This window comes from Osmerus mordax, chromosome 22 (genome assembly GCF_038355195.1).
Source record: "Osmerus mordax isolate fOsmMor3 chromosome 22, fOsmMor3.pri, whole genome shotgun sequence".
Taxonomy (NCBI): domain Eukaryota; kingdom Metazoa; phylum Chordata; class Actinopteri; order Osmeriformes; family Osmeridae; genus Osmerus; species Osmerus mordax.
Window position 1 is genome coordinate 11255295 of NC_090071.1, and position 17781 is coordinate 11273075.

General features: G+C 47.6%; 2 protein-coding genes across 2 annotated transcripts; both read left to right on the forward strand.

Moving 5' to 3' along the window:
* Positions 1–218: 218 nt before the first annotated feature.
* Positions 219–4823, forward strand: ubac2 (UBA domain containing 2). Its single transcript, XM_067260918.1, has 9 exons — positions 219–352; positions 900–1024; positions 1117–1236; positions 1495–1601; positions 1721–1844; positions 1961–2008; positions 2098–2343; positions 2983–3105; positions 3204–4823. The coding sequence occupies exons 1-9, from the start codon at positions 322–324 to the stop codon at positions 3309–3311; spliced, it is 1032 nt and encodes a 343-aa protein (XP_067117019.1). The 5' UTR covers positions 219–321; the 3' UTR covers positions 3312–4823.
* Positions 4824–5493: 670 nt separating this feature from the next.
* Positions 5494–16608, forward strand: tm9sf2 (transmembrane 9 superfamily member 2). The gene is made up of 17 exons (XM_067260914.1): positions 5494–5783; positions 6646–6713; positions 7747–7840; positions 7972–8099; positions 10007–10136; positions 10470–10594; positions 10683–10794; positions 10904–10983; positions 11400–11508; positions 12454–12586; positions 12803–12922; positions 13224–13281; positions 13655–13814; positions 14180–14331; positions 14490–14601; positions 14794–14965; positions 15432–16608. Exons 1-17 carry the CDS (start codon positions 5622–5624, stop codon positions 15497–15499), a joined length of 1983 nt encoding a protein of 660 aa, XP_067117015.1. The 5' UTR covers positions 5494–5621; the 3' UTR covers positions 15500–16608.
* The last annotated feature ends 1173 nt before the right edge of the window (positions 16609–17781 follow it).

Here is a 17781-nt window from a genome sequence, read left to right on the forward strand (position 1 = left end):
GTATCCAGTTTATTTTAGTCACAGTAGACACCGGTAGCATGAGAATAACGCCAATTCATTTAGTATTTATTGACTATTACTGTCGTAAAGCTGAGTAAAAAAACTAACTGTGCCAAAACATCCGTATCTCATAAATCGTTCCCTCCGTTTCATTTTGAAACGACGAATACAAATTGGGCTACATCAACCACCGTAGGTGCGTTGTCTCTGTGCTCCTTGTCGCTGTCAACCATGAGTATTTATTTTTTAAGTTTCCCTAGTAGTTTTGAGTCCTCTGTGCCTTAGATCGCGGCAAAGCGTCTTTATTCTGAGATCTGCATCATGTTCACGACCACCGGTTCCAGAGGGCTTTGTAAGTAGCAGCCGCTGATGTTATTTGCAAATTTACTTCACGTTTCAGTGTCCAGGCATTCTGGTTGCTGCTATCTTATACCTTTGCACTATCATTCATTCCCTGTGAACTGAGGTAGCCTAACCAGATATCGATTTGGGGTTTAAATGATACGTTACAGTTACATCATTTAAGTTAGTTTGATCGTGTCTACATGATAGAAGTACAATGCATTTGATAAACAAGTATCCATGATGATAAGCTAGCTATAGCTAGGTACAGTAGCTAGCTAGAAAATGACAGGTAGCAGCAATCTTCCGTCGTCATGTCATCGTTCATTTTATTTCATTAATAAGATCGCAAAGCTAACACTTCAAAGCTAACCCAATAAGTTGCACTATTTTTAATACATGAATACATGCTAGCTATTCGTAAAGCTTCAGTAGCTCAGTATGATCAAACCTTCCGGACGATTACAGCTGTCATACTGTCTAGTAGTAACTAGCTAGCATAAAAGTTTCTTATACCTTGTTAACTTAACTATTGGTTCATGTGTTGTGTTACTCAGACAAAGCACCGCTGTCCAAGGGCCTTCTAATGGTGTTAAGTGGTCTGACGGTGTTGCTGACGCTACTGCCCCAGTATCACGGACTGTTCGCCTACAACCTAGAGGCAATCAAACAGGATCAACAGGTGTGTGTGTCTGTGTATGTACGCCTAATCTCTCTGACCTGTGTTTTTGTAACCCTCCTCTCTCTGCCCTGTGTTTGCGTGTGTCACCTCAGGTGTGGAGGGTGGTCTGTGGTCGTCTAATCTGTCTAGACCTGAAGGACACCTTTTGCTGCAGTCTTCTCTACTACAACTTCCGTATTTTTGAAAGGAGGTTTGGAAGCAGAAAATTCGCTGTACGTTCCCTCTGGTCTCCTCTGTCTGTCTGCTTGTGTAGCATTGGTGGTTCGGAATGCAACGGCAATGCTCACTGATAGAGATGGTTTTTATTCAGGATTCATAAACCATACAAAATGAAGATACTTTTTTCAAAGAGGGCAGGACAGGAAAGGCTTAAACATTTCCAGTGTGGACCATAATGTTGTCACAAAACATTCACTTGTATTTATATTCAATATAATTAGTAATTGGTGGTGCTGTCTCTGTCCTTACAGTCTTTCCTGTTTGGGACCTGGATCCTGTCTGCCTTTGCTGAGTTCCTGTTGGCGGAGGCTGTCCACTTCCTGTTCGGTCACCAGGTGGAGGAGCTACCATCAGGACTGTGAGTAGAAATGGAGGGCTGTCACTGTGGAGACTCCTACTCTCTTCCCTTGCACTCTTCATCCAAGCCTCGTTGGTTCCTCCCCCTCATTGCTGTCTTCCGTACCTCTCTCTCCGTAGCTTGTCCCCTGTGTTCGCCCTCTACGTGCCTTTCTACTGCTCCATCCCCAGGGTGCCTGTCACCCAGCTGCTGGGGCATATCTCTATCACTAACAAGTCTCTGGTCTACATCATAGGCCTTCAGGTAGATTGCTACAGACTTTGGTTTATAGACATGCAAGAAGGTAGCATTCAATTCAATGAGTGCATTCAATTCTATATCCCTCCCTCCCTCTCTCTCTTTTACTTTCCTCTTTTCAGTTGCTGACATCAAGTCCCTTCATGTGGTTGGTAGCTCTCAGTGGCCTGGTAAGATGAGAGTAACACATACCAACCACCTACCTACATTCTGTAAGGTTCTACTGTTCTCCAAGGTTCTCTTTGTGTGTTCCCTCCAGATCTCTGGAGGTCTGTACCACTGTAATGTCCTGGGGATCCAGCGGGTCCTATTTGTCCCCTCCTGGCTGTCCCGTGTGGGGGGGTTCCTCTTGGAGCCCGTGTTCTCCGGCCCCCAGCCCCCCGAGGAGACGCCCCTGGGGATGGGGGCCACCCTGGACATCCAGAGGCAGCAGAGGATGGACCTTCTGGACCAACAGCTGCTCCTGGCTCAGTTCAACCACACCAGGAACCCCCCGCAACCTCAGGTACCCACCAAACCGTAAAGACATAGGAGATGGAGACCCTGTGTTTCAGCACTGCCAGTGAATTAGTCTGCAACACTTGTACCCCCTTTCCACCAAAGTGAACCGGGAGCTAGTTTCGTAGAGCTGGTTAAATTTTTCGAGCCTTCTAAGAACTGGTTTGATTTTCCACGGGCTAGAGAGCCACCACAGAGCCACGTCATTACGTCACTGTATACGTCTCATATTTCCCAGAAACGCTAGCGCGGCACCGCCAAACACAAAGGCTGTGTATCAATCCGAAGAACGCGAGGTTGAGATGCGGGATTTCTTGGCTATTGCGCAATAACCTGGCCTCGCAGCAGTATGACAACACTGGCATTATCAGATAAACATTTTATAAACTTTTGCTGTATAGTGCTTGTGTATTACATTTCTGTTAAATATAGGCTCAATAGCTCATAACATTTGTGTTTGTCATTTCACTCATTTGATAGGATTATGACTATGATTTCCCTGATTTGGAGCCGGTTCTTAGGCTGTCGAAAGAGAAAGAACTGGTTCGAGATTAAGCACTGGCTTCAAACCAGCACCCAAAATGCGTTGGTGGAAAAGGAGTATTGGAGAGTCTGAATTCCTGTCTCGGTCTGTGTGTGTGTCCAGGCTGGCCCACTGAACTGGTTCTTCCCCTCGCTGCGTCTCAGAGGACAGAATCGTCCCCCTGCCCAGCCTCACCCCTCGCCTCAGGCTCCTGTACTGGACAACACACCCATAGCAGAGGACCAGGTGTGTGTGTGTATGTGCATACATGAGTATGATTTCCTGCTGTTACTGTTTCCTGTAATCCCACTAAACCCGATTTTGGTTTTGTGTGTGTGCCCCAGATTACCAGATTGATGGAGATGGGCTTTTCCAGGCCTGCTGCCCAGGAAGCTCTCAGAGCTTCCAACAACGACATCAACATGGCAACCAACTTCCTGCTGCAGCACTAACCGTTCGAGAGGACGTGGAATGAGGGATTGAGGAGGGGGGAGAGAGAGAGATGGAGGTGGAGAAGGAAGAACAGATGACCTCGTCGGGTTTCCTAGTCCCCCCTGGCCAGAGCAGAACTATCCACTGGAGTTTCCCTCACCCCAAACCAATATGGCTGTAAGCAGGAAGTTGGTGACTACAGACTAGAGATGGGAGGTTGGGGAACCTTTACTTCTACCCAGAAACCGAGTTAGAGGGAGCCATTAGAGGCCTGCCCACTTGAAGAAGCAAGGACTAGACAATACATCTCTTATACAGAGGTGGACTACATGTGAACACACACTGGGCCAGAGGAGGTACAGCGGGCTAAAATCCTTCCTGAGAGAAGCGCAGCACTTCCTGAAAGAGGCAGCCTCAACCAGAGGACTTCCTGGAAGAAGTGTGGCTTAGGTCCAGGGGGATAAGACTAAGGGGTAGTAGTATGATATTGCATTACCCTGGTTAGTTATCTCTCTCTCTCTCACACACACACACACACACACACACACACACACATTACTGGTGTGTGAACTTTAAACCGAGCTATTTTCACACACAAGGCTTGTCACAGGTGTCATCTCGTTGCTCTGCAGTATCTTCCTCACTTGCCACTGCCGGGTTTGACCTTGGGTCCGCTGACTCCCTCAAGCAACGGCCACCTTTCAGAAACACCACTTTAGCCAACTACGCTACCCAAATTGGATGGTGTGGGTGGGCAGCATATGTGCTTGAGGCACGGTTTAACCAAGTCAGCTTGGCTACACAGACACCACATGCAAAACACACACATAAACACAGCTGCCAGCCCCAACCACGTTTCTCTCAGTTCTACTACGTCCTATATCCACTTAACTCAAAGCCTTATAGAGAAGGCTGAGGAGGTGTTGGTTTAGTAATTGTCACATTAGATATTCCCATAGTATGGATGGCCTGTATGGAGAAAGCCTCAATACTGCATTTTGTGGAAAAAAACATATACTCATAATGTTCTGGATATGTTAGTGTTTTCACTGAGAGATTAGGAATTAATGCATATAAGGAAAGCTGAACGACTTCTATTGTGTGTGCGTGCGTGTGCATGTCTGTGCCAGTACAGCTGTCCAGATTGACTATTGGACTGAATTATGTGATTTCACAGTGGAATTAAGTTATCTGAGGATGAAATCCTATTTATGAAAACGTTTTTGATTACGAATGACCACAGGACTTTCGTCCTGTATTCGTTGACTTGTAACCACTATTGAAAATAATAATCCATAATCAATATTTGTGTGTGGTTGGTACAGCTGTGGTCTCATGTACACTGTGGAATTGACCGCTCTGACCTGTGGAGTTGATGAATCCCTCCAAGGTTGTAGTCTAGTACAACAATGCTGAGTGACAGTTATGCAATGCCCTGATGGAAGCTGTGAGCTACTCATGTGAATATGAACTTAGTTACAAGGTGCAAGCTAAACGGAAGACTTGTATCCAATAAAAAGAACGCCTACCTACCTCTCATTCTCTTACTACTCGTTGCTGTTTGTCAAAAAATAACACTTTGCTAAACATTTACACACTGACTAATACACAAGGGGGTATTCCAGAAAGCAGGTTATGTGACAAACCCGGGTAGGTTAACTCCTCATATGACAGCCAGCGTTGTAGCAACATTGCCAGTAGGTTGCTGCAACATTGTGAATCAGCTGGTGGGTTCACTTTCTGGAATACCCCCTAGAGATGAGAAGTGTGTTTCATGACGGTTTCTGTTAACGTAGTGTGAGTCTCATTTGGCTGTGGTCTCATCACTCTGATTAAATCGTGTTGTTTTGATCTTGGTTCTTGAGATGATGGGGCCTGGTGCAGACCAACAAACTGTTTCGGTCTTATATCGCCCCCTCATGGACACACGTGGTTGAGCTTGATCCCATCCAGTGGATAACAAACAACAATAAACAACGCTGCTAAATGTCTAACGTCATTTAGATCAACGGCGTACGCAGATGGTTCTAACTACGTTCATTTGCATTGTTATTTCCCATGAATGATGGTACCTGCTACCTGTACTGTATGTATTTCGGCTTGCTTGGTCTTCCGATGTCCCACAATGCCCAGCTGTAGAAAACCTTCGCGTTAACGCAGATGACGTGTCTAGTCCGCTGCAGAAACTAGGTTATCCAGGCACAGGCTGTGACAGCAACCTGATGTCAGCTATCTACTCTCTGGTCTTCGTAGATGCTAGTTAATTTGAGGATCCGGGTCTAGCTATATAATATTGACGCATAAGATTGGTTGTCGATCGAAAACGGAAGATGAGTGGGTCTCATAGAGCTCGGTCTGTAGAATTTTCTCTCATCTGCGGAGCTCTCCTCCTTCTGCGCGGAGCTACAAGTTTCTACCTTCCGGGTCTGGCTCCTGTCAGTTTTTGTAAGCCTGGCAAAGCTGAAGGCGACAAAGATGTGCCGGACTGCAAGGTATTATTATCTAGTATCTTATAATAGAGTTGTCTGAAAAGATATCAGATCCATGAAACGTGTTACCGAAGTAAGAGTTTCGGTTGACAGTCACATAATACTGTAGCTAGCTAGCGGGTTGCTATGTAGCTTACCAGCTACGTTGTGTATAGTGTTGTTGTCAATAGCAAGACATCGACTTCCAGTTTATGATAGTTAGCTCGCTAGTTATGGCCAGCTACCTGAAACTTGGCCTGTGGATTCATTATTTGTTATTTTGGGTAGTTAACATCTTCTCTAGCACAGTAAGCTTCAGTAGTTAGCTGGCATTTGTAGTAGTACTAGTAAGCTAATGGTCTCAGTGTTTGCATAGCGGTAGCTAGCATGCTAGCTAGCCAGCATTCCAATGCTACATGGAGGGGAAAACGCTTTGCCATTGGATTTTCTTGGATTGACATACTATACCAAATTGAAATAATGAGTCAGCACTTCTCTATGGCAATGTTGAAAGACAAAAGATAGATTAAATAGATAGACCTATCTATCGTACGTAATCTGCTGTATTGGACTAACCCCAGTCACAAGGAACGGCAAAAGAACAGTTAAAAGCACATACACCTGGGAAATAAATCACTACATGACATATCATGAAATAGCATTGAATGAATAAGTATCACCTAATTTGTCATTTTGTATCTTAAGAAAACAGAAAGGAGATATAATGAAAAATAAGTCATATGAAGTTGGTCTTCTGGTTCCAAAACCTTCCCCAGACCCTTGCCTTGTATTGACAGAGAACAGACTAGAGTCTTGGCTAGACTCTGATCAGTCAGTCGACTGTTGCTGTTCCCTGTGTTTACCTCCTGCTGTTTTTGTTTTCCAGACTTCCATCGAGTTGTTTGTCAACAGGTTGGATTCAGTGGAGTCTGTGCTGCCTTATGAGTACACAGCGTGAGTACTACTTATCCACACAAACAACCAAACACATGCTGTTGTCTGTCTCTCCCTCACTCCTCAGAGAGCCAGTTGCCCACTGGAGCTGGGTGTGCCTTTTTCCATTGTGTTACCCTGGTAACCTTTATCCTTTATTTTTTCAAAAAAAAAAAAAACTGAAATTGAACCTTGTCAGGCGAGTTTCTCTGATTATCTCGCTTGACAGATACCCTCCTGTAGGTTTAGACTCCAACAATGGAGGGATCTCCGCAATACAATACAGTGACAGAAGGAAGATGGAAATGTGAAATATCGCATTCTTCCACTCCATTGAACCGGGGCTGTCTGCTTCCGGCATGAGAGGCGTTGTTGGTCAGAGGGATTCATAAGTGGACTACCCAAACAAACGTTCCCCTCCTGTCACCGTCAGTACCTGTGGGATGTGTTCATGGCAATGCTGCTCCTGCTTCACCCTCCTCCTCTGGTGCATCTGCAGCGTCAACAGTGTGCTGTGCCCCAGCTACCAGTTTGTAAACCTCAAGTGCAGTGTGCAGAAGGCACACACAGTGTGTGTGTGTGTGTGGTGTGTGCGTATCAGAGAGTTTATGCATGTGTCTATAGGGCCCTATAGTATGTATAACTTAGTACGGTCAACCTCAGGGGAGCAGCTCCTGGGTAGAGGCAACACTGGGAGCATTCATAGCAGCGTCACCCAGCTGAGGGAAGCAGGAATGCAGCCAGCTATAGCGGCTGGAATCACCCTTCCTGGGATCATCCAAATGGAGCACTCTGATACTCCTTAGCTTATGCTCCGCTCTGTACGACACTGACTGTACGTCGCAGAGAGGAAACCGGTGTTGTTTGGCGTTGTAGCCGGTAGGAACTGACGTGCGTTTTATTTTGCTCCCAGTTTGGCACAGATGCGTTGTCACGGACCCGAGCGCACACATGCCTTGCGCTGCAAGGTCCTGTAGTCGTGCCCTTTATTGATACTTTTATCTATTGAGATGGTGTTGAAACCTCTTTGTGTGTGTGTGTGTTTGTGTTCCAGGTTTGACTTTTGTTCAGATGTGAAAGAGCAGCGACCCTCTGAGAATTTAGGTCAGGTCCTGTTCGGAGAGAGAATCGAACCTTCTCCTTACAAGGTACGCACCAACAAACAAACACGCGCCAACTCAAACACACAGGCAATCTCCTCGGTTCTTCTTTACGGTCTCTCATTTGTTTTACCAGTTGCTTAGTTGACTTTGCTGGTGTGTGTGTGCGCGTGTTACAGTTTAACTTCCTGGAGAAGAAAGAGTGTGAGAAGGTGTGCACCAAGGAGTATGACACGTCGAAGCAAGAGGACAAGTCTAAACTGGACTTCCTGAAGAAGGGCATGCTGTTAAATTACCAGCACCACTGGTGAGACACACGCAAAGATGGACACCACACATGCACAATATGTCGTTTCATAGAGTCACCACACACACACACACACTCTGTATATATAGTTAGGTCCATAAGTATTTGGACATTGACACAATTTTCATCATTTTGGCTCTGTATACCACCACAATGGATTTGAAATGAAACAATCAAGATGTGCTTTAAGTGCAGACTTTCAGCTTTAATTTCAGGGTATTTACATCCAAATCAGGTGAACGGTGTAGGAATTACAACACATTTTATATGTGCCCCCCCCCCCCTTTTTTTAAGGGACCAAAAATAATTGGACAATCATAAATCTAATTGTCACTTTTAATACTTGGTTGCAAATCCTTTGCAGTCAATGACAGCCTGAAGTCTGGAACCCATAGACATCACCAGACGCTGGGTTTCGTCCCTGGTGATGCTCTGCCAGGCCTCTACTGCAACCGTCTTCAGTTCCTGCTTGTTCTTGGGGCATTTTCCCTTCAGTTTTGTCTTTAGCAAGTGAAATGCATGCTCAATTGGATTTAGGTCAGGTGATTGACTTGGCCATTGCAGAACATTCCACTTCTTTGCCTTTGGTTGCTTTCGCAGTATGCTTCGGGTCATTGTCCATCTGCACTGTGAAGCGCCGTCCTATGAGTTCTGAAGCATTTGGCTGAATCTGAGCAGATAATATTGCCCGAAACACTTCAGAATTCATCCTACTGCTTTTGTCAGCAGTCACATCATCGATAAATACAAGGGAACCAGTTCCATTGGCAGCCATACATGCCCACGCCATAACACTACCTCCACCATGCTTCACTGATGAGGTGGTATGCTTTGGATCATGAGCAGTTCCTTCCCTTCTCCATACTCTTCTCTTCCCATCATTCTGGTACAAGTTGATCTTGGTCTCATCTGTCCATAGGATGTTGTTCCAGAACTGTACAGGCTCTTTTAGATGTTTTTTGGCAAACTCTAATCTGGTCTTCCTGTTTTTGAGACTCACCAATGGTTTACATCTTGTGGTGAACCCTCTGTATTTACTCTGGTGAAGTCTTCTCTTAGTTGTTGACTTTGACACAGATACGCCTACCTCCTGGACAGTGTTCTTGATCTGGCCAACTGTTGTGAAGGGGTTTTTCTTCACCAGGGAAAGAATTCTTCTGTCATCCACCACAGTTGTTTTCCGTGGTCTTCCGGGTCTTTTGGTGTTGCTGAGCTCACCAGTGCGTTTTTTCTTTTTAAGAATGTACCAAACAGTTGATTTGGCCACACCTAATGTTTTTGCTATCTCTCTGATAGGTTTGTTTTGATTTTACAGCCTAACGATGGCTTGCTTCACTGATGGTGACAGCTCTTTGGACTTCATATTGAGACTTGACAGCAACAGATTCCAAACACAAATACCATACTTGAAATGAACTCTAGACCTTTTATCTGCTCCTTGTCAATGAAATAACGAACTCCCTTTATGAGGGAATAACACACCTGGCCATGGAACAGCTGAGCAGCCAATTGTCCAATTACTTTTGGTCCCTTAAAAAGGGGGGGGCCACATATAAAATGTATTGTAATTCCTACACCGTTCACCTGATTTGGATGTAAATACCCTGAAATTAAAGCTGAAAGTCTGCACTTAAAGAACATCTTGATTATTTCATTTCAAATCCATTGTGGTGGTATACAGAGCCAAAATGATGAAAATTGTGTCAATGTCCAAATACTTATGGACCTAACTGTATATCCTCAATTGACCACCAGGTGGCATGTTTCACCTGTGATGATGACCCCCCCTAGTTTATTGCTCACACATCCCTTCACAAGAGGTTGCCCTCAAGCCCTATAATGGGTCCCAGGTTCAGAACTTGGTCCCTTGTTTGACCTTTAACCTTGTCCTTTCCCCCTGCCCTCAGGATTGTTGACAACATGCCGGTCACATGGTGCTATGACGTGGAGGATGGACAGAAGTTTTGCAATCCGGGCTTCCCCATTGGCTGCTACGTGACAGAGGCGGGGCGGCCCAAAGACGCATGTGTGGTCAATGTAAGTATGTGGCAGAACATGTCTGACATATGTTACACTGATCATATATGTCAGAGCATGTTTGATAAATGGCAGAAACTGTACTAGAACAAGTTTGTTTTTTGATAGTCCATGTATGATATGTTAGAATATAAAATAGTCTATGACATGTATATTTGTAGGTTCTACAGCAGAACATATATGACATGTCAGCTATTGACCATTAACTGGTATGTTGGTAGTATATTTGGCTAGTTTGTAATGGCACTATAGACCTGTGTATTTTTCTTGGTGTTTGTTAAAGCGCCAGGGAATAGCTGTTTACCTTCAATGTTTGTTGTTGTTGCTTGCCAGTCTGACTTCAACGACAAGGACACGTTCTACATCTTCAACCACGTGGACATCAGCATCCACTACCATGTGGTGGAGAACGAGGACGCCGGGGCCAGGCTGGTGGCTGCCAAGATGGAGCCCAAGAGGTAGGGAGACAGACGGGGTACATAGACAGGGCGGCAGACGGCGAGACGGGGAGACAGTCGGCTCAGTCTCTCTCCTCTCCTCTCCTAGCTACAAGCACACCAATGTGGAGTCTCCAGACTGCTCCGGGGGTCCCATGGATCTCAGCAACAAGTTCACCGGCCAGATCAAGATCCCCTACACGTACTCTGTTCGCTTTGTGGTACGTCCCAGACGTCCACACACGGGCACTTTCAGACCTTAACGGTCTCCGGGCTCATACATTCGATGTTATTCTTCATATTTGTGTGTGTGTGTGTGTGTGTGTTTAGGAGGATACTAATATTAGATGGGCCTCTCGCTGGGACTACATCCTGGAGTCTATGCCTCATACCAACATCCAATGGTTTAGGTGAGTCAAATAGACACCGTCAAATACACACACACTCATACACACACAGGCACACACAGGCACACACTCTCTCTCTCTCTCTCTCTCTCTCGTTGTCTCTCCTCGCCCGTCCTCCCCAAAATGCATCAAACACTTTTAATACTGGAATATATGTGATTGTTGCATAATTTGTTGTCATTCTGTTGTTTAGGTTCAGAGAAAAACAAATGTATATGCACTCTACAGGGACCACTCAAGCAGATCACAGTTGTGCATTAAATGGTTTAGGAATTGTTGCATATGCTGCTCAATAATGTTTCTCCCTCTTCCTTCCCTATGTCTCTCTCTCTCTCTCTCTCTCTCTCTCTCTCTCTCACTCACTCACTCACTCACTCACTCACTCACTCACTGTCTTTCTTTCTTTCTCTCTCTGTCAGCATAATGAACTCTCTGGTGATTGTGCTGTTCCTGTCTGGCATGGTGGCCATGATCATGCTGAGGACGCTACACAAGGACATCGCTCGCTACAACCAGATGGATTCAGTGGTATGGACTACAGCTGCTTTCTGCTGACTCACTCCTACCTCACCCCTGTACCCTACCTCTCCCCTACCTCAACCCTCGCTCTTACCTCAACCCTCACCCCTACTGCAACCCTGCACCCCTAGCTCACCCTTCTACCCTACCTCACCCCTGTACCCTACCTCACCCCTGTACCCTACCTCACCCCTGTACCCTACCTCACCCCTGCACCCCTAGCTCTCCCCTCTACCCTACCTCACCCCTGCACCCCTAGCTCACCCCTCTACCCTACCGCACCCCTAGCTCACCCCTCTACCCTACCGCACCCCTAGCTCACCCCTCTACCCTACCTCACCACCAGCCTCCCCCTTAACTCACCCGTAGCCCTCCCCAGCCCGCCTTATCCCCTCTCCCCTTCCTCCCAGGCAACTGACAGCAGACCTTTTTAAGAAGGGAAGTGGTCACACAGTACAAGATGTGGCATGTGCGCGCGCACACACACACACACCCATCACATACACAACCCAAACACACACAGATATACACACACACACATACTCACTCATGCTCGGTGATCAAGCTCATTACTTCCAGCAGCTCTCTTCAGCCCCTCCCCTCTGCCATCAAACTGACAGGTAGCGTCGCCGTGTCGACCAGCCGGCTCGTGTGTCCATCCTCTTAAGTCTATCAGCTTTAATCACTACTGAGAACCCTGACCCTTCTGTCTCTCTCTGTTTCTTTTCTCTCTGTTTCTCTTCTCTCTCTTTCTCTCTCTCTCTGTTTCTTTTCTCTCTGTTTCTTTTCTCTCTCTCTCTTTCTCTGTTTCTTTTCTCTCTCTCTGTTTCTTTTCTCTCTGTTTCTTCTCTTTCTCTCTCTCGCTCTCTCTTCGCTCTCTCTCTCTCTCTCTCTCGCTCTCTCTTCGTTCTCTCTCGCGCTCTCTCTCCCTCTCGCTCCCTCCCCCTCCACCAGGAGGATGCCCAGGAGGAGTTTGGGTGGAAGCTGGTTCATGGAGATGTGTTCCGCCCCCCCAGGAAGGGCATGCTGCTCTCGGTGTTCCTGGGATCAGGGACTCAGATCTTCATCATGACCTTCGTCACCCTCTGTGAGTCCTGCAGCCGGAGGGATCGAGTCTGTCGAGATGTTTCTCCGGGAGAGACGGAGAAAAATAGGGTTGAATGTATTACCGTGCGTGTATGTGACGTGGTACCAGAGGAGTATGGTTCAGACCAGGACCTTCGAGCTAGCTGATTATCTTAACAGAAACGCAGGAGCCTAACCTCCCTTCTCCTCCCCCTCCCTCTCCCCTCCTCTCCTCCAGTCTTCGCCTGCCTGGGCTTCCTGTCTCCAGCCAATCGCGGGGCGCTGATGACGTGTGCGGTGGTGCTGTGGGTGCTGCTGGGCACGCCTGCTGGCTACGTGGCCGCACGCTTCTACAAATGTAAGAGAGGGAGGGGGGAGAGGGGAGGGAGGGAGGGAGAGGGGAGGGAGGGAGGGGAGAGGGGCAGTGACCCTTGGTGTCCCCCACACCCCATCTGGGCCACAGGCCGCTCGTTAGCACCAATCAGTGTCTGTCAGGAAGAAGCTGGGGTCACATACGCTATCACAGGCACATACTCTCTGACACACACACACACACACTCGGCCTTCTGATCCCTGAAGAGGAAGGAGAGTAGATTTTTAAGAAAGTTAAGTCTCTCGCTGTTTTCTTCTCTCACTCAGTCTCTTTCTCTCTCTCCCAGCATTTGGAGGAGAGAAGTGGAAGACCAACGTTCTCCTTACAGCGTTCCTCTGTCCAGGGTGAGGAAAGCAGCCTCGTCTGCCTGCCTGTCTGTCTGTTTTCATGTCTGCCTGCCTGCCTGTCTGTCTGTTTTCATGCCTGCCTGCCTGTCTGTCTGTCTCTGTTTTCATGTCTGCCTGCCTGTCTGTGTCTGTTTTCATGTCTGCCTGCCTGTCTGTCTGTCTGTGTCTGTTTTCATGTCTGCCTGCCTGCCTGCCTGCCTGTCTCTGTTATCATGTCTGCCTGCCTGCCTGTCTGTCTCTGTTATCATGTCTGCCTGCCTGCCTGTCTGCGTTCCTATGTTGGGAATGTCTTCATGTCTCTACAGGGTGTGTTGATTTTGTACTCCTCACAGATCTGGTGGTCGTGTGTGTGTGTGTGTGCTCTCCCCAGGGTGGTGTTCGCTGACTTCTTTGTGATGAACCTGATCCTGTGGGGCGAGGGCTCATCTGCAGCGATGCCCTTTGGCACCCTGGTGGCCATCCTGGCTCTCTGGTTCTGCATCTCCGTACCCCTCACCTTCCTGGGGGCGTACTTTGGCTTCAAGAAGACCGTGAGCACACACACACACATCTGTACCCTCTCACACACACACACACACACACACACATCTGTACCCTCTCACACACATCTGTACCCTCTCTCACACACACACACATCTGTACCCTCTCACACACACACACATCTTTACCCTCTCACACACAAACACACACACATCTGTACCCTCTCATGCAAACACACACACACATCTGTACCCCCTCTCTCACACACACACACATCTGTACCCCCTCTCTCACACACACTCACATCTGTACCCTCTCTCACACACACACACACAGGACCATCCATAGAGTTGTCTAAAATGTCACTGTTGCACCTCCCATCAGTCCCAAGTCCTCTGTGATTGGTTCCTCCCAGGGCATTGAGCACCCGGTGCGAACCAACCAGATCCCCCGTCAGATCCCGGAGCAGTCGTTCTACACCAAGCCCGTCCCCGGCATCATCATGGGGGGCATCCTGCCCTTCGGCTGCATCTTCATCCAGCTCTTCTTCATCCTCAACAGCATCTGGTCCGTAGGGCACACATAACACACACACACACACACCAGCACAGCTGGGCTGACCTGCTATAGTTCAGGCTATGGACGTCTCAGTCAACCTCTCTCTCACACTGTTTTTCTTTCTTTCTCTTTTTCTCGACCTTTCCTTCCCTCGTTCCATTCCCCAGGTCTCACCAGATGTACTACATGTTTGGCTTCCTGTTCCTGGTCTTCATCATCCTGGTCATCACCTGCTCCGAGGCCACAATCCTGCTCTGCTACTTCCACCTGTGTGCCGAGGTAGGACACACACACTCACACACACACACACACACATATACTCTCTGTCAGCTGGCTGTTAGGGCTGTCTGTGGCTCAGTCTGACAAAAATCCAGAGGTCTCTTACTGGATTCAACAAAGATGTTGGAGACACAGGTGTGCTGTATGAACAGATGTTAGATACTGATGCCCTGGGTGTTCCGGTGTTTCCAGGACTACCACTGGCAGTGGCGTTCCTTCCTGACCAGCGGCTTCACGGCGGTCTACTTCCTGGTCTACGCCATCCACTACTTCTTCTCCAAGCTGCAGATCAGCGGTCTGGCCTCCATCATACTGTACTTTGGCTACACCATGATCATGGCCCTGATCTTCTTCCTTTTCACTGGTACGTACTGCTGTGTGTGTGTGTGTTTTGTGAACACATGAAGGTCATGTAGAGAGTCACATCTCATAGAACACGCCTGAACTCTCGTTTTCCAGCTCACTGGACCGAGCACGAGACACACACATACACACACACTTTCACACAGACAGTGAGGGACCGGACAGGACAGGACACACACTCTTAGGTGGTTCTAGAAAGTCGAGGCTTCTGAACAGCATAGAGTTTGAAGTGTCAAGTAGCAGAAAGGAGTTCCTTTTTCTCCCTTCTGTGTTATCGTGTTCTCTCTCTCTCTCTCTCTCTCTCTCTCTCTCTCTCTCTCTCTCTCTCTCTCTCTCTCTCTCTCTCTCTCTCTCTCTCTCTCTCTCTCTCACTGTTCCTGATCTCTCTCTCTCTCTCACTGTTCTTGATCTCTCTTAACTCTCCCCCCCCCTCCCTCCCTCTTTCTCTCGCTCTCTCTGTCTCTCAGGTACCATTGGGTTCTTTGCCTGTTTCTGGTTTGTAACGAAGATCTACAGCGTGGTCAAGGTGGACTGAAGTCAGCCCCGCCCCGCCCCAGCTCTCCTCAACCCTGAGGCCTCCTCTGACTCTCCTCAGCCACAGTCTCCATACAACCAAACACTACGAGTATCCATCCCACGGCCTGTCAACTGTGGATGTGTGTGTGTTTGCCATGAACACACACACACACACACGGGCAACCCCCCCCCCCCCCCCCCCCAACCTCCCCCAGATTTATTCGGAAAGTAAGCGAGACACCATAGTTCTCTGGAGACATACGGAGGATGACATCGTCGAACCCCCCAGTCCCCCCCCCCCCTCATACTCCACGAGAGAGATGGGATAGGAAAGGCGCCCCCGGCATTTCCACGGGGACATTTGCTTCAAATGCTGCCTGAGTTTATTGTGCTATTATGCAGTGTAGTGACCACCCCTCCACAGGAGCCTCCAGGCGCAGGGTCAAGTCCGCTCTGCGTTGCCGCTCAGGCGTCCAGAGTTTGGGGAGTCGTGCTGATTGATTGTAAATAACCTTTTTTGTTTTTGTTTTTTTCTAATGTCGAACCGAATTGAGGATGAGCCTTCAAAGGAATTCACCCTGTTACCATGGACACACATTTCTCCTGTTTGTCTTATCTGGTATTTATTTACTTTCTGGGGTTGTTTCAATGTTTATGTTTTGTTTGTTTGTTTGTTTGTTTCCTGTTTTTTGGGGGGTTGTTACATATGCATAAGTATTAACCAGCGGGAGGGGTCTCTGTTATTTAATGTTTTATTATTATAAGTCTCCGTTTTTTTGTGGCTTTTTTTCTTTATACGCCTCTTCACTCTTGTGCCTCACTGCTCGCTGGTTGGCTGAAGCCCAGAGTCACGCCATCATCCATTCATTCAGAAGTCTATTCAGTCATACATTCAGATATACAAACAGCTAATTCATCCATCAGTTCACTCATTCATTCATTCATTCAGTTGTAGGGAGATCCATATCCTGTGTTTGTGTATATAAACTCTCATAACCTCTAGTGGTGTCAAGGCCAAAGAAGGGGTTCCTTCTCTGCTCAATTTACTTTGAATAATGTAATTACGACCAGAACACAAAACAAATGATACAAAATAATAAAAGTATTTTTTTCCTGGGAAAAAAAAGATTCAAAGAAGTGTGTCTTGTTTGTTTGAAAGGGTTGGATGGCTCTCAAATAATCTAAGCCATGTTAGTCATCAGTCATCACACCCTGGCAGAGACGATGGTTGGAGTGTGACCGCCCGTCTGTTTTCCCATTGGGCAACATCTGCCTGTCAGTAGATTAAAAAGGGCTGATTGGTACGACCCCACAGAGCACCTTATGGCCGAGGCATGATGGGATATTGTCCCAGCCGACATCTGCTGAGCTGTGTTGACCCCCAACACACACACACATACACAAACGCACACACACACACAGTCTAACATCCACCCCTCCTCACTCCTCTCTCCGTCAGTAAATAATCGTACTACCAGAGTCAGCAAATCTGGCTGTCGGTGAGTTGTGGATCTATGAGAGTGTCTGTTAAAAAGAGAATGAAGGTAAATAACAGAGGGACTAGGGTAAAAAGGAGAGAGGAATTGGACTATTATCAGCCTGTGTCCTTCAGATGGGAAGCGTTCTCAGTCTCTGACTAGGGGTCGATTCAGTACCGTGTGGTGCCTCTACACACACACACACACACACACACACACACACACACACACAAGTAGAGCGCTAACGAAAGGGGAGGACAGTCGGTAGACTGGAGCAGCTGTACAACAGAAGTGTCTTGTAAGGCCTGACTCATGTCGGCCCCTCTTTCTCTGTTCCCCTCAGACACACTTGCGCGGTGAGGTCATTGTGACGTCACAGCTGTATTCCGGAAGGATCCCTGAATGGCTGATTGTCTACCGCTAGAGAAGCCAAGGGGAGTGAGATCAGTCTTTTGCTGAAAGGACGCAAAGCTTTGTGTTCAGCGCCAAGCTTAGAGTGTTCCGTTGTCTGTAGAAGGATGGCTACCGCCACTGTTCATTTGGTGTAACCTCACACACACACACACAAACCCAGCCCATGCCTCTATAGTGACCTGCTACGATGATGAAGATGGAGGAGATGAAGCGAGCATTCCTCTCAATCTGAGTTTTACGGCTCGTCCTTTACGAGGGCGGACGGCCGGCCATATTTCCACAATGCCCGGTGTCACGGCCCTGACAGAGGAGGACAGGGGGATGAAAGTGTCCCAGGGTGCTGGTGTTGGGGGGGGAGGGGGGGGGCGAGTGGGCGACCCCTTTGTTAAACCGGTGTCTTCTCTTTGAT